Raw genomic sequence first — 15940 nt, forward strand, 5'->3', positions numbered from 1 at the left:
TGCCCGCACTTGCTTGACTCTAAAAATTGGTCGGAATCCGACCAATCGAACGACGCCGACCTCAGTCTACCTCGTCCTGATTGGACGAACTTAACCTCCAATTCTCGACGCTGCGCCGATACAGCCTTTTCTGTCGAGCACGTCGCGTTCGCGTCTGTCGATATCCTGGTAGGATCCAACGGGATAGGATATTCCTCGAAGATGAGTCTCGGCAAGGTAAGCACTTCCGAAAACAACCCTGCTTTAATTCGGCGCGGCTGTGAAATTTTGAAGAACGAATAAAATATCTACGATAAACGTTTTTTAAGCTTGTAATATGCGACAAATTTTCCTCCTCGGAGTCGCACGTGTCTCGTAATTGTGCCGATGATTCCGTTGAGCTTCGTGATCGTTGCGACGCGCGAGTTAACGTCTCGGTCATGAAACCCTTTCAGATGTTGACGACGAACGCGAAAATAATCAAGAGCAGCGGGGCCGAGCCCGACCAGTTTGAGGTTAGCGTGTCCCAGGCCCTCCTCGAGCTGGAGATGAACAGCGATCTCAAGTCGCAGCTGCGAGAACTCTACATCACGAAGGCGAAGGAGATCGAAACGAATAATAAGAAGGTGTGGTTTCTTTTCGTGTGCAGTCTATTCGTATATCTCCTTCAACGTGTTGTTGCGTTAAGATTTTTAGCCTCGACTTAGCTGTGTTATCTTTTTACTTTTAACTGAAATATTCTCAAAACAGGTACTCCTTTATTTGCAATCTTCAACTTTCTAATTAACTTTTTTCAAAATTGGAGCATGCATGAGATAAAGGTCGAAATCAAACCTAGAAAGAAATCATTTGATTTTATATTATTGATTTGATAATATGTATAAACATATATATATATATAATTATTCAATATATTGAATTTATTATATATTCAATAATTAATAATATATTTACTAATAGTTTAATGTTTAAGGACTCAGAGCTATGAATTCACTGCTCTTGCATGCCACGAGTTATCCCTAGTGTATCTTGTGTTGAAATTCTTTTTTAAATAGCTTTATGTATTTGTGCAACTGCACGCAGAGATCGATATGATTTTACCGAAGATACTTTGTCACGTTGTCGAGAAAACTATTGAGGCAGAGTTTCTTTTTTCTTACAGTCAATCATCATATACGTACCCATGCCAAAGCTGAAGGCATTCCAGAAAATTCAGACACGGTTGGTACGCGAGTTGGAGAAGAAGTTCTCCGGGAAGCACGTGATGTTTGTCGGCGAGCGTAAAATCTTGCCCAAGCCAACGAGGAAAACACGAACCAAGAACAAGCAGAAACGTCCTCGAAGGTAAGAGAGTACAAAAAAAAAGAGAAACTAGAACGTAAATACTTCTGGTGGAATTGGACGAACAGAATGATTGTATTGACGTACCATTAATGGAATTGTCAATGTTTCTTTCAGCCGTACATTGACTTCGGTTTACGACGCGATATTGGAGGATTTGGTGTATCCCGTTGAAATCGTTGGCAAGCGTATCAGAGTCAAACTCGACGGGTCCCAGCTTATCAAGGTTCATCTCGATAAAAACGAGCAAACGAATATCGAGCACAAGGTATAATCATTTATCTCGTACAAAGCATCAAATTGTGTCGCTTGACAACAAATTGTGTGTTATACATCTCGATAATATCTTCTCACAGGTCGACACCTTTGCCTCGGTGTACAAGCAGCTGACTGGACGGGACGTCACGTTCGAATTTCCCGAATCTTATGTATGATAAACGTAGGAAAAAAATAAAAGTATTTTAACGTACCTTCTCGTCACGCGTCACACTTTCTTATCTTTACATTAGTTTATTAGATTAATTTGCTGAATTGATGTAGAGACATTCAATTATGTGATCATCGAAGATAGGAAATAACAAGTAGAAACCACTGTAAAATTTATTTACTGAGAAATCAAATATGATGTTTACTGCTATATGTAGTAATAATACAAATACAAAAAAAAGGGGTAACATTACACGATGTTCCCAAACGGTCACCCATCCAAATAGTCCAAATACTGACCGTGTTCATAATTTTAATTGTTTAATTATATATTAATCAATGTATATCTATAACCAGAGAATCATTCGATATTATGTTTAATAACAAAAATGAAAAACTCTATAGTAGAGAACCGGTGGTTTCAACGTGGTATGAACGTTACCTTGATATGTAAGTTATTCGCAACGAGTTTTATGTTATAATCCTGTTTCAAACATTTTTTTTACGCAGCAACAAATGTCATAAGAATCGTTAACCGATTAATCAATACAACCAGAAAGCAATTCAATACTTATTTTTTTCGTCACGTATTACCAGCGCGCCGTTGCCGGCGAGCCGCCGCGCGGCCCTTGAACGCGATTGGCTCGCGAGTCGAGCCCCCGAATCCGGCCAATCACGTTCGGCCGCTCCGAGTCGCCGCCGCCGCCGCCGCCGGCGCGCACCAGTCGGCGCACGGCGCACTCAGTTCATTTGAATACATCGTACCTTCAAGGGTCGACGCTCGACGCGCGGCCGATCGTTCTTGTCTACGAGCGGCCTTGCAGCTTGTTTTTCATCAACGCTCGGAGCACCATTACCTGCGGAAATCACTCAGCTAGCATCTTTCTGATGAATTTCGCACAGGTAGGAAGTGTCCGCGTGCTTCGCGCAGTGTTATTCGGAACGCGCTCGTTTTCTACGATTGGCACTCCTGCTCCTCGTTCCGCGGGCCGCGAGAGAATAAAATCGGAGACTCGCGAGTACGCGTTGACGGCGTCGTACGCGCTTAACAATTTGCAAGTGTTTCAAGTGTTTGTGTCGGAATAATGAACGTGTCGCACGAATCGCTCGCTCGAGACGTCGTGACGTCGAGCCGGAGGACGTGTCGAGGCGAAGGTATATCCATGCACGGCGCCGGCGATTGTGAACGATTTGCTTTCGTCGTGATATTCGCGGCGGGCGGTAATCTCGCGACGCTCGATCCTCCCGACATATTTCTGGACTCGAATGCGTAGCGTTTATTTCTCTCGCGTCGTGCTTCGAACGCTGTGCCGGAATTATCGCGCGTGACTTATCTCCGATTCTCTCCGTGCGGGAAAAAGATGAGGGCTGGATATTGTGTCGGCGCGTATATCGAGTGAGTCAAAAGTAACGGAACGCCGGCGCGGCGCCGTGATACGTCGCGTCCGTTCGTGAGTGCTTCGTAATTTCGTTATTTCGCGTCGCGTAAGCAAAACTCTTGTTCCGCTTGGATAAAAATCCAAAGACGGGGAAGCCAATTAATGTATACCCTCGTCCGCCGATTTAATTAAATAAACGAACCGCGGCGCCGGTTATTCGTCGCGTTTGTTTCGGGAGTGCCGTTCGAGTAATCGGACTGAAGAACTTTTTTAAACGGGAGTGCCGTACGGTATCGCGCAAGAAACACTTTTATATACTGATATAATTAGTCCGCGCGCGATTGTAATTTATCATCCGCGAGTGTTTCTCGCGAGTGTCCTGTGCGGTAGGGAAGGAGGAGGAGGAGGATGAGGCCTGACACCCTGAGAGGAGGAGGAGGTCCGAGAGAGACATCGGGCACCGGCGGAGCAACCTTGGGGTGAGTATCATCTGCATAATAATTCTTTTTCATTTATTCAGATTGTTTGATCTCGATATTAAGTTGAAAATAATTAGAACAAGAGAAATTATTCAAATTTTTAAAAATACAAATAATTTATTTTTGTAAAGATCTCTTTCGGAAAATAGATAATTGTATCATTAAATTGAAAAACGTATTGTAATCTCATTGAAAGACGAATCAGAAGCGAATAAAAATTTATCTTTTGAAATGTTGATCATTTTGAGCGCTTTTTAAATTTAAATCTTATTTTTGTGTGTTACAGTATCATCGTAGCTGCGTGGCTGAGTAACTCCGTCCGTTGCGCATCGGATCGGTGAGTCAGAATTTTTTTTTTTTATTGAGGTAACGAAATCTACGATTAATCAAATATAGAGCCATTATATATCTCGGAACATGTCGAATTACGACAATAAATTATATTGTAAAATTATTACATCTTGTAGATTTGTTGCCTTAAAATGGAGAGGCTAAAACTGATTACGGAAAATATTTAATCTTGGTGTCACTTATTTATTGATGTATTATCCGATTGTGCTTGAGGAAATACTCGCACACTTCTCACGCACGGAGCTCGCATAAGAGCTCATAAAATATAATAGTTTATCTAATTTATTGACGAACTGCCGCGTTCTACGTAAATAAATGTTGAAGAAAATTTCAAATCTTGAATATATGTGACAAAGTATGTTTTATCAAATATATTAGAATTTTATTTTGCGAATTTAAATTAGTATAAGATACAGAATATAGATTAAATTTTCGAAATTTTGTTACGTTGGTCAGTTCTGCTATGATACAGGTATATTTCAACACAGAGAAATAAAAAGTATAACAATACTACTATCACAATTAAAAAAAAAAAATTTAGTAGTGATTTTTTAAATATAAAATTTTCATTTAGATTTTTTCTAAAGAATTATTTTTATGATATTATTTTTCTGAATAAATGAGATACAAATAAATAAGATATTGTGTTGGGTGTCGTAAAAGGAATAATATCTGTAGATAGGGAAAAATTATTAATTAGTTAGGATGTCTGTTATTTATATATTCATCTATTATTTTCCTACATATTTATCCAAGATTAAATATTTTATAAATCGATGCAATGAAGTAATATATACATATATAGATATATTTAGAAAATGTCAATATGCATAAATATAATCATAAATAAGAGGGATAAGAAATATTTTGGTCTTATATATTATGCAATTTATTTTATAGAAAATGTGATAATGGTTATTACTAAAATGATTACTACTAAATTTATTTTAACAAAGCATCGATTTTACCTTAATTTTTTGTAGCTTATCCATCTATTTTTGATTGAAAAATTGGCTTTATGCCAGTCAAGTAATATATGACGTGAGATTCGAAATATTTTTGAGAAACGCTGAAACTTATTTATTTTTAAATTATTTTAGAATTGATCACATAGCATAATTATACATTCAACTTTGCAGTAATATATATGAAAAGTAATATAAATGAAGTGTAAACTTATACAATACACTTATTATTATTGAATCAGTTTTCTCGCATTTATATTTAAATGTACATTACTCACATTATTATTACTGATATTATTATTAAAATTGCCCATGAACCAATTACATTCCTCCAAACAATAATATATTTTATTAATAAAATAGTTTAGGGGGATGTAATTGGTTCATGGGCACTTTAAATAATAATATCAGTAATAATAATGTGAGTAATGTACATTTAAATATAAATGAGAGAAAACTGATTGAACAATAATAAGTGTATACATATATGGTATAAGTTTACACTTCGTTTCAATATAGAAAAAATTTTACTTCGCATTATAATAATTAATCTCAATTATACTCCGCGAAAAATTATAATTTATGTAAACAAAATTAAAAAATTAAAATAAGAGATAATGTCTTGATGTAAAAACTGACCGCGAAATCCGATCGCGGAAACCGATCGCGAAAATACAAAGATGCGTGATTGTGCATGTTGTTCATGCGGCACGCATCTTGAAAATATATCAAGTAAGATCTACAGAATAAATGACGTGATATCTGAAAAAAAGTAACTTTCTGCACAATTGATATTATAATTGGATATTACAATTAATCAATAATCGCGTTCTTAATTGAATATATGTCAATATATGCCAAAAGTATATAGCATGGTATAATAGTAATTAAGTGTAATAAATAGAACATGAAAACCATTACGATCAATTAACTCGTTGCTTCAAGGTAACGTGGCAGAAATTGATAACAGAGTCATATTGCCGCTGCGAGGACGGTTGACTATCTGAGTTGCAGCGCATCTGGAGGTGATCGAAGTAACACCACTTAATCGCAGCGGCCGCAAAACTATTAAGCCAGCCATTGATATTCTTTAAACAATTCCGGAATTTTTTGTCGCAGTAACAACGCGATATAGTATAGCGTCCAGAATAATTGTGTATCTTCTTAGTTACGTCGTATTGTCCCGGCGCTATATCGTTTCTGGCAGTAATCATGGTCTCGCGGCAACCAAGCATCTAAGGCCGAAAGTAAGCCCAATTCTTCGTACGAAGATCCCACGTTTCCGACTCCACACCACAAAATGCCCGGAAGCATTTTAGGAAAGATGCACGTTTGATTCTGAAAAAAGATCGTTGTTGATTTAGAAATTGAATATTATTTTGAATAAAATAACATTTTAGAATCAAGCACGCGCACCTTTTCTAAAATGTTTCCTGGCACTTTTGTAGTGTGGAGTCGGAAACATATATGGCATCTTCGTACGAAGAATTGGGCTTACTTTCGGCCTTAAATGCTTGTTGCCGAAACCATGATTATTGTCAGAAACAATAGCGTCGGGACAATACGACGTAACTGGGAAGATACACAATTCTGGACGCTATACTATGTCGCGTTGTTACTGCGACAAAAAATTCCGGAATTGTTTAAAGAATATCAATGGCTGGCTTATAAAAGTTTTGCGGCCGCTGCGATTAAGTGGTACATTATCCTCCTTCGATCATTTCCAGATGCGCTGCTACTGAGATAGTCAAAACCGTCCTCGCAGCGGCAAATCTGTAACACTTACTACTCGAAAACTTTAGCAAACGTTTTTTAAGGCGGTGTATATTTGTAGTCGTTGAATCTTTCGTCTTTGACACTTATTCGAGTATGAGCGTTCTCCCAATGCAGGTAAAATGGATCGCGAGGCATCATTGTTTTCCGTTTATCTTCAGTGGTTTTTATCCAATCCTAGGGGGAGGGATATAGATTTGATTCTTTGTGTTGTATTCATCGAAAATATCGGTAATCCAATGTTGATACAGAGGTGGTAAAGTGTCGTTTTTCTTCTTGAGCTGGACAAAGCTGCTAAAGAAATCCTCTATTCCCCCTGCATTGCCCCAATCATTGTTCGATTACGGATAATTATATAAATCGTTAAAATTATAATTTGGGCACGGTCTGTCATTTGTTTCATATAGCGTACCGACGAACTCATTGGTTGCCGATAATTCCTCGTTACTTTTGATGTATGGATTTTGCAGATAGGTAACGAAAGGTGGTTGATATTGTACAGAAGTAGGTGTTGCCGCCGTATCGGCGTATTGGTAAGCTTTCGGTGTCACTTCAGAGTAAAAAGGAATTTGTAATGTCTTATCCTGGCTTGGCTCTGCCGTGTTGATCATGTTCATATTTGTGTTGATTTCCTGTAACATATATAAGGCGTTTTATTAAAATTTGTAAAAAAATGTTTCGTTCTCTTTTTCTAAAAAATATTATATAAGATATTTTGTATCATAGACCATACGAATATTTATATATTTTACATTGCAGAAAAGAATATTTTTTAGACTTTATGAAACAAATTCATAATGTTCGACAAATGTTCCATTTTCCAATATTAAAGTTGTGCACATAGTGCATTTTATATTAATCAGATTTAAATTGAGAGATTTAATTAAATTTTTAAATTTTAATTGAAAAATATTTGAGCAAGAAATTCATATCGTTTTGGTCGTAATAATCCATTTAATTTCAATAGATTGGACAAAAATAAAAATTTTTATGCACATAAAAGCTAGAATCTTTACCTGCAAAGATTTTTTTTCGGGTTCGTGGTGTGCAGCTTGTCCACATGCTTCCTCCATATAATATCTGGTCTTTCTTTGTGGAACGCTATACATATGTCCCGGCCGTACCGGCCTAATATATTGCGATTTGTTCAGCAGCGATGTGTAAAGTGCTCCAAACCATTTTGCCGTTTCTTTCACAGTGTCTGCTGGACTGTCTGATGCACGGTCTGATCCATTGTCTCGGTATTTACTACTATAATCGTTATCGTTCGATTTCTGCGAACTCGAAGATTGCGCGAATCTCATCGAAGGTCTATTGTAAATGATGCGTGAATCGTCGCATGCCTCGCCTTGCGAGACGTTTGGAGGTTCCGAATTTTGACGATTTGTATCATACTGGTTAATCATACTTTGCCATGTGTTGGGAATCTTGTATGTATGTTCAGGGTGCGTATTTTCTGTATAAAAACCGAATGAACGTGGATTTGTTATGTAGTCATTCTTGATCTGACGGTTCTCCACACGCTTATCTGTAATGGAACAGTACATTCGAGCAAATTCGTACTAATATCGTACATTTGATTTTTTTACGTTTTGCGTCTCATTGGAACTCGTATTAGCTGAAGTTACACGCCGCGACTTTCAAGATAAGCGGTGCATTAGGTTATTATTTGAAAATGTCAAATTTTAATCTTGTTCTATGAAATATTTACCAGTATTATCAGTAGGCTCATGTTCTGGAAGTAACGAGTCGATGGTTGTAGGATGCTTGGCGTCAGTTAAGGGCGACTTCGCGGTCACATCATTGTCATGTGCAACGACCTCAGATTTACTCGATTTAGTGCTTGCAGAATCCGATCTTTTCCTTCGGTTGTGTACCATCTGGAGAAATATCATTTTTATAAAATATTCAGTAACTTACATAATCAATTCGTGTACAAAAACACGACAAATATTAGCGTTTGTGTTATATAATTAACTCCAAGAAAAGCTGTTTGTCAATAATACAGTGACGTACATATTTGTCGCATAATCAAATTCACCAAATTGCTATATAGGTGTTACATACAGGTGTTTTGAATTAAATATTACACTTAAAAATATCAATTTAAATAAAATTTGAACTTTCAATGAAATGATAGTAATTTAAATCAAATATTGCGAATGTTAAGTTAATGAAACATTATACTTATACAATTTTCTCAGATCAAGTAATAGGATAATGAGCATTTACCAAAGATTGAGGATGGCCGACATACACCGAGGGCCGTACATATCCATGACCTCCTATTCTTGCGAAATGCACATGGTGTGGCCTCGGTAAATAATGGTGGTACGGTGGATGATGTGGATAGCTTAACACATGCGAACGAGCATCGGCTTGGTTCGATTCATAGGGATACACCGTCTGAACTCCCGAAAGATATCGCGTCGATTCCTGGTTCGGTAATTGTTCCGATTGTTCAGTCGGAGATTGTATCCAGGGCTGCGAAACAGACTGATGTTGCAAATAGCGTGGATTGCTATCGTATTGATGTTCATACCCGGGTTGAACGAGGACGTTGGCAAGTGCAATACTTGCTAATGAGATTGTCACTGCTAAGAACTGAAAAAGAATGATTAAGGAAATTTTATGCAGATTGTTCTTGAATAGATATTTGATATGGCAGAAATTTGTTCTCTAAATTATTTATTTACTTAATAATTTAAAATTATTGGGAGAGAGATTACATATTTATATGGATTTACTATGAAATATTATTTTATTAGTATAAAAATCGAATTAGAGGAAAAGTAAAATGCAGAAAAGAAATAAACGTTGTAATGATTTCTACAAAATTTCTGTATAACGGTGATGACATATGACTTTATTATTAAAAAGTTCTAATTCCAGAAATAAATAATAAAAAAAAAAAAAAAAAAAAAAAAAAATTAAATAAATATAATATGTCATATAACATATGTCAGAAAAGTTTACTCACTAATCCTCGATGCGAAGACATCGTATTGCTCTTACCAGTTTCACTTGATAAGACTAACGCGATCCCTCAGCGTCGCTAACATATAAGTATCCTGAAAAATTGCTGACGTTATGTTGAATTTTCCGCATTCCATAATTTCGTCAGTTTGTACATTGTGAAATCGTTTCGAGCCAAAAATACGGACGTCGTTAAATTTTTAAAATCGTTGCTGCAACTTGCTGATTGACTAACTGGCCTAAATTTTTTAAAATTTTATTCAGTTTATAATTCAAGAATTTTTCAATCTTATAAAATAAATAATTTGCTAAACATGTATCTATATTAATTGGCAGTATGTGAAGTGATAATGTATAGGACTATATAAATCGGAATACGGGTATTAGGTATATAGGTATTAGAGATACGGGTAGGCAGCTAGGGACAAGAGGATGTGTAATTCGATAGATATAGTTGATAGAAAAGATTGTAGACAAAATAAAAAAAAAATATTGTAGTAATAATTTTAATATAATAATAATAATATAATAATAATAAATATAATTATATTTATTATTACTATGTTTTTAATATATCTATTATATCTATTATGTTTTTAATATAATTAAATAAAAAAATAAATATAAAAAAACGTATTGTAAATAAAAGAGGACCGCTGATTGGAATTGGCGGGGGTGGTGGAGGGCCTTTATTATTATAGGTGTTATAGGTTGACCTGTTTTTATTATCAGATAAAATCAGTGTCACACCATATCAAAGGATATTTAAACTAACATTTTTAAATTAAATGTAATGTTGTGTCAAATTAAATATATTTTATTACAATGTTTTAATAAAACATTTGCACGATTAATTCATGAATTGTAAACAAAGAAAAAAGTGCAGTACGAGTGAACAAATCTGTTGGAAGAAGTGGTCGGTATTGTCGGTAATGCTGGCATCGCTGACATGCCTGACCAGCCTGACGGCAGTGACGAGTGACGGCACTATGCCAATTCCAGCAACATGGCGTTCACGTTGTGGACACTCTTCGAAGCAACTCTGTTGTGTTTGAATGCGATCTGCGTTTTGAACGAGGAAAGATTTCTTGCCAAAGGTGACAATTAAGCACGCATTCATTATCCGTACTTATTTCAATTAGCTCGAATTAAATGCACATCCTTCGAATGTAAAAGAGACAAATTTGTAGGTTATAATTTTCAAAATTTAAAGCTCCCTTTCCTTTCATGTTTTTTTCTGCAAAATTGAAAAGTTGTTACGCTTGTCATTATCGAGAAATATATATTGGGAAATTTAATATCGAACGCATTTTCATTTCACAGTCGGTTGGGCGTCATGGCAAAATGTACAGGGATTCGGGGAACCTCCAACAGCCAAGTCGCAAATCTTGAACCTTATTAAGTCTATACGAACTGTGATGAGGGGTAAATATCGTGAGAGATGCTTATTTTACATCGCCTCGCCATCTCTTTATAATATACACATAACGTGTTAATTTTCAGTCCCTCTGATATTCTTCAATATCTTGACGCTGATGGTGAAGCTAGTGCTCGGCTGACAGGAAAGAAATATACGAAAGTATGAGTGGAATATGCTGTGTGCAAGTCGAAGTTGTTGAAAATGATGTATGTACGAAGACACCTATTAAATTATGTTATTTTTACCTTTACAACCAGTTTTTATCTCACGCATAATTGGTTTTTTGTACGTCAGACCGCAAGAATGGATTTATGAGTGGATTTCTGTATAAAACTAGCAATGTATAGTATATATATGTATCTTTTTCACATTTTTTTTTAGATTAATTATAATGATATCCTAACGATCCAAGCATAAAGGCACAAGTTATTTAAATTGCACTTGATTTATTTACTGAGATTACTAAATTTACTAAGAGTACAATTATTTGTACATTAGATACGTGATGATTTCGAATCTATGGAATTCAATTACTCTTGTAGCAGGTTGTTTTTAATAATCAAAATATTATTTCTTATTTGTGGATTATTATCGACTGTGTATATGCATAGTTTATCTGTCGACTCACGAGAGAGGCCATTAGAATCAGTAAATTACTTTAAAATTTGCAACTCTGTATCATAGATGGAGCTAGATAGTATTATATTGACATTAAGGTTTATTTTTTATTATTTATTGTTTTTTTTTAATATAAAAAAATGAGTTTTATATTAGGTCTTTTATTTTTGAATAAAAAAAATTATATTTGTAATTTTCTGGACAAAAATAATCGAAAATAATCGTGGAAAGCCATTGAGCCGTATTAACATTTTTATCATTTTTTATTAATAAAAGAAAATGTATATATGTAAAATTAAACATTAAATTATTAGTAAATATTTTATTAATTATTATCAATATATTGATTAATTATCAAATATAATAAAATAAATATCAAATAATTAGATATGTTTATACATAATTAAGTCAATGATTTTTTGTTAATAAAAAATCTATATTAAAATATATACATTAGATAGATATTATATATACATTTTTTATAATTTTATACAGATATGGCAAGAAGCTTGAAAAATGATTAATTTAATAATTTTGCCTCATTTTATTAGCTTTAAGCAAAAATGTGGCTTAAAAATTCAACTAAATTAAAATTTTCTCGCCGTTTTGTGAGTCGCGAAAGGATTAACCAACCGGTTTAAAAGGTAAAATATATGCGCTTTACACAATCCTTCGGCGAGTTATAGGCACTTATGCGCCGCGGTAGCTCGAACAGCCGTAGGCGAGCGGTAGCCCATGGTCGTATATAGCTTCCGCTCATTTCCATTTCAATTATTTCTTCCCGGATCATTTGAATCGTAAATCGTCTGGTCAACGGCCAGCGCGTAAATAAATCGCCGCGGAAGATCCGCCGGCCGTGCACTACGGCTTTCCTCTTCGCGGATTTACGAACGTGGCAGCTCGGGGAAGACGCTCGATGTGATTTTTCCCTAACTTTCTCCCCTTCCTGAGCTTTCTCGGGATGATAGAAGCGCGTTGCCGGGGGGCACAATCAATGACTATTACACCGCGTGTTTCGCCGTGCGCGAGCAACACGTTAAGATTTGTTAGCATTATTAAACGTGACTTGCGCGAACGCACGATCACGCTCGCACAATTGTCGCAACGTCTGACTACATTTCCTCCTTGTTCTATCTTTTCTTTCTTTTTTTTGTTACCGTGTCTCGATCGCGCGGTTATCACCAATATCACCTGAGATTTTTTATAATAAGAAAAACCGGAAATCGTATAATTCTTTATTTAGCGCCCCGCAAAGCTTTTTAACGAGATTATTGTATAAATATATATTTATTGTCGCGAGACGGTTTAATACGTCCTGTCGACTTTGAAATGTAACTTTGAAAAATGATTGATTTTATTTAGAATGTATAATAATATTTTGCTGATCCCTTAGGGGATTGCGAGGACATCCTTCACTGATTCTATTTAGGCTGCAGTTTATTTGATGCTAAATGTTTTGAAACGTTCTCCTCTTCTTCTCCTTCTTTCTTCACTGAAAAAAAGGAAAAGAGGAATTCTTCGAAGCACTTGTAGTGTTAAGTGGACCGTAGCTTTAGTTTAGAAAGTCACGTGTATTTTTTTTCTAACAAATGAGATTATATTTATTCAAAACTTGCATTTATTTATCGCATGGTTACAGATATAAAAAATTTTTAATGTTTATTTCTATCAATGAGATTAACTTTGATTTCGGTTTATAATTTACTTTTCATTTTTTTCTAGTACTAATATGAATTAGAAATAGATAAAAAGTAAATTAACTCGAGATTAAAGTAAATCTCGGCGAAAATGTAGATTAACTTTAATCTCGATTTAACTTATATACTCTTTATCTTTTTCTAATTAAAATTTTTATCTACATTTCTACCGATGTAGTTCTACGAATGAGAAAAATATGAAATATAAGTTAAACCGAGATTAAAGTTAATCTACATTGGTAGAAATACATAAACATACAATGAAAGTATGCCAAAGTCGATCGATGTCCGCTCGGCGTTACCGTAAGATCGATTCTTCAGATCGAAGTCGAAGAATTTGCGAACGTAAAGAGCGCCAATGATTTTGCGTGAGGTAATGTTATAACGGCAACGGTCGTTTTTGCAGCGATCGCCAACGGCGCACGAGATGCAACGTCGATCGCGGTTGTGCAAGCGTCTCTTGTTCGATTTTACCGTACATCGCAATAACGCTCGTTGCTGACGCAGCTGACGGTTCAACCGTTCGGTCTCAGGTCTGGTCCGCTCGATTCAGGACACGCGCGCCGATTCACCGTATACTCTTCACTTAGCTCCGCTCACCCGGCAGAAAAGGGTACTTGCGAAACCCCCTTTGGGGATTCCTCGCGGCAGAAGAATCGCCACGATAGAACCGTGAGATTGACGTGGGCGTAGGAGTAATTAGCACGATTTTGAGAGTCGATGTTTGCAATGATCGCTCGACTACTGTCTTTCAGATTAGCTTTAATTAGCGACTTTTATTACTGACAACATTTTCGGGCCGGCGACGGGCCGGCTCGTCGACTCTAAGCATCATTCTGTAGTCATTCTTCGCAAGTTAGAGTTAACAAGTATTATCGAACACGATGAAAAAGTTTGTAAATCTTAAATGATTCAAATGAGCTTTTACAATTATTTTTTAATATTATTCTCCGCGAGAGAATTCCGTCTCTCTACCTTTCTCTCTTTCGTATCTTGTCGGGAAGTTTGCGCAAAATGAAATCACTCTGTCGACGGGAATAACCCGTCGCGTCGACACGCTGGATCGATTTATCGCGAAATACGGCGCCCAATTAAGGTTCGCGCAATAACGATCGCGCAATCCGACGCAATTCTGCGTCACACAGTGTTACGAAAAAAAAAAGAAGACGAAGACAAAGAAGGAGGGGATAGGAGCAATACGTTGAAGGTGTTTTCGCGATTCTTTCCTCAGACCGACGCGACGCGCCCGCCGTCGCGCCGGGGTGACCTATTGTTAAGCAATAATGCGCGCGTGTACACCTGCCAAGAAGTCCCGTGACAGAAACGGAGACCGGCGAAAGTAGGGGAGCACCATTGTGCGTCCGGTTCATTATATTTTACGCGACTTGACAAATCTGCTTCCCATAACTGAAAATGACGACATTGTTGGTACATCGCGCACTTCCTCCCTCGACATTCCGCCCTTGGCTAGATTCGAAAGGCTTTCCCTCTTCAATAACGTCAAATATTGAATTCAATTTATTTCCGAGTGCGTATCGCCGCAATTAAAATATATTCGATAATAATATTATCGCAATAAAAATATATTTGATAATATTCATTATAAAGATGATGTTAAATAAACAGACGATTACAGATGTTTCATTTTTCTAAAGTCCTTATCAGTACTAACAGTGCAGATTCCAAAGAGATATCTTATCATTGTTTGGGAAACAAGTCTTATCTTTCTTTACACTGAACGGTAGTTAGGCTTTACTCATCTAGGCACTTAATTACTGGTTTATATTAGAAACATTAATTTATATCTATAGATTAAATTCCCGAGAGAAAATCTTTGCACATTATTTAACATGTACTTATATGTATAAGTTATTTTTTAAAAATACTAGAACTATTTTTTAAATATACTATAATATATTTATACATCTTTAGAAAAAGGGATGAAGGAAGAAGTTGTCAATGATCAGTTTAATCACTTGCATATTACACCAAAAATGACGGAAAATCTCAGAAAATGTACAGCTATTTTGATAAAATATTACAAATCAATCATTTTGTTGACTGACTGTCTTGGTAGTTCTAGTATTAATTTACCCGCATCATTCAGCTCTCACATTTAATTTATTCTACCGACTTCTGAATTGTTTCTAAAAGATCACATTCGCCGAATTACACAATGCGTATTGCTATAAATTAAATAGAGACCAATCCGCTTTTTTTTTTATCGATAATACATTTTTGTCTGGTTTTTGTTGCGGCACAGTAGCGCAATTAATTCCTATATAAATCGCTTCGATTTGTCATCGCAAAAACAACGCGAGAGGCGGATACGTAATGAAGGATTAGAAGGATATCGTAATCGTTGTACGACGCGCGATTGAGGTGAATCGTATAACTGCTTGTATATGCTTGTGTAACTGGAGCGTAGATCGTCGCGCCACATATTTTTTTCCTTTCGCACGTCGGCGGACGAACATCTCTTGCAAAATTCCACGGAGACTCTCACACCGCGTGCATGCGCCTCTCCATCTCTCTC

General features: G+C 36.1%; 3 protein-coding genes across 5 annotated transcripts; 2 read left to right on the forward strand and 1 right to left on the reverse strand.

Moving 5' to 3' along the window:
* Positions 1–57: 57 nt before the first annotated feature.
* On the forward strand, positions 58–1789 carry LOC143902694 (small ribosomal subunit protein eS7). The gene is made up of 5 exons (XM_077415807.1): positions 58–216; positions 435–605; positions 1142–1323; positions 1438–1588; positions 1677–1789. Exons 1-5 carry the CDS (start codon positions 202–204, stop codon positions 1752–1754), a joined length of 597 nt encoding a protein of 198 aa, XP_077271933.1. The 5' UTR covers positions 58–201; the 3' UTR covers positions 1755–1789.
* Positions 1790–4950: 3161 nt separating this feature from the next.
* Positions 4951–9739, reverse strand: LOC143902690 (uncharacterized). Of its 3 annotated transcripts, XR_013258457.1 has the most exons (7): positions 9674–9739; positions 8926–9297; positions 8405–8573; positions 7710–8221; positions 7106–7325; positions 6337–7009; positions 4951–6258 (listed from the first exon to the last, which is right to left on the reverse strand). XR_013258457.1 is itself a non-coding variant. In XM_077415802.1 (6 exons), the coding sequence occupies exons 1-6, from the start codon at positions 9692–9694 to the stop codon at positions 6861–6863; spliced, it is 1371 nt and encodes a 456-aa protein (XP_077271928.1). In that variant the 5' UTR covers positions 9695–9739; the 3' UTR covers positions 4951–6860. The 3 variants fall into 3 exon arrangements, 2 of the variants coding, with proteins under 2 accessions (XP_077271928.1, XP_077271927.1); XM_077415802.1 differs by having other exon boundaries at positions 4951–7009; positions 7710–8149; XM_077415801.1 differs by having other exon boundaries at positions 4951–7009.
* Positions 9740–10607: 868 nt separating this feature from the next.
* Positions 10608–11524, forward strand: LOC143902696 (immediate early response 3-interacting protein 1). Its single transcript, XM_077415809.1, has 3 exons — positions 10608–10766; positions 10993–11094; positions 11173–11524. Exons 1-3 carry the CDS (start codon positions 10676–10678, stop codon positions 11226–11228), a joined length of 249 nt encoding a protein of 82 aa, XP_077271935.1. The 5' UTR covers positions 10608–10675; the 3' UTR covers positions 11229–11524.
* Positions 11525–15940: the final 4416 nt, after the last annotated feature.

This window comes from Temnothorax americanus, unplaced genomic scaffold (assembly GCF_048541705.1).
Source record: "Temnothorax americanus isolate GAGA-0224 unplaced genomic scaffold, ASM4854170v1 Scaffold4, whole genome shotgun sequence".
In the NCBI taxonomy this organism is placed as follows: Eukaryota; Metazoa; Arthropoda; class Insecta; order Hymenoptera; family Formicidae; genus Temnothorax; species Temnothorax americanus.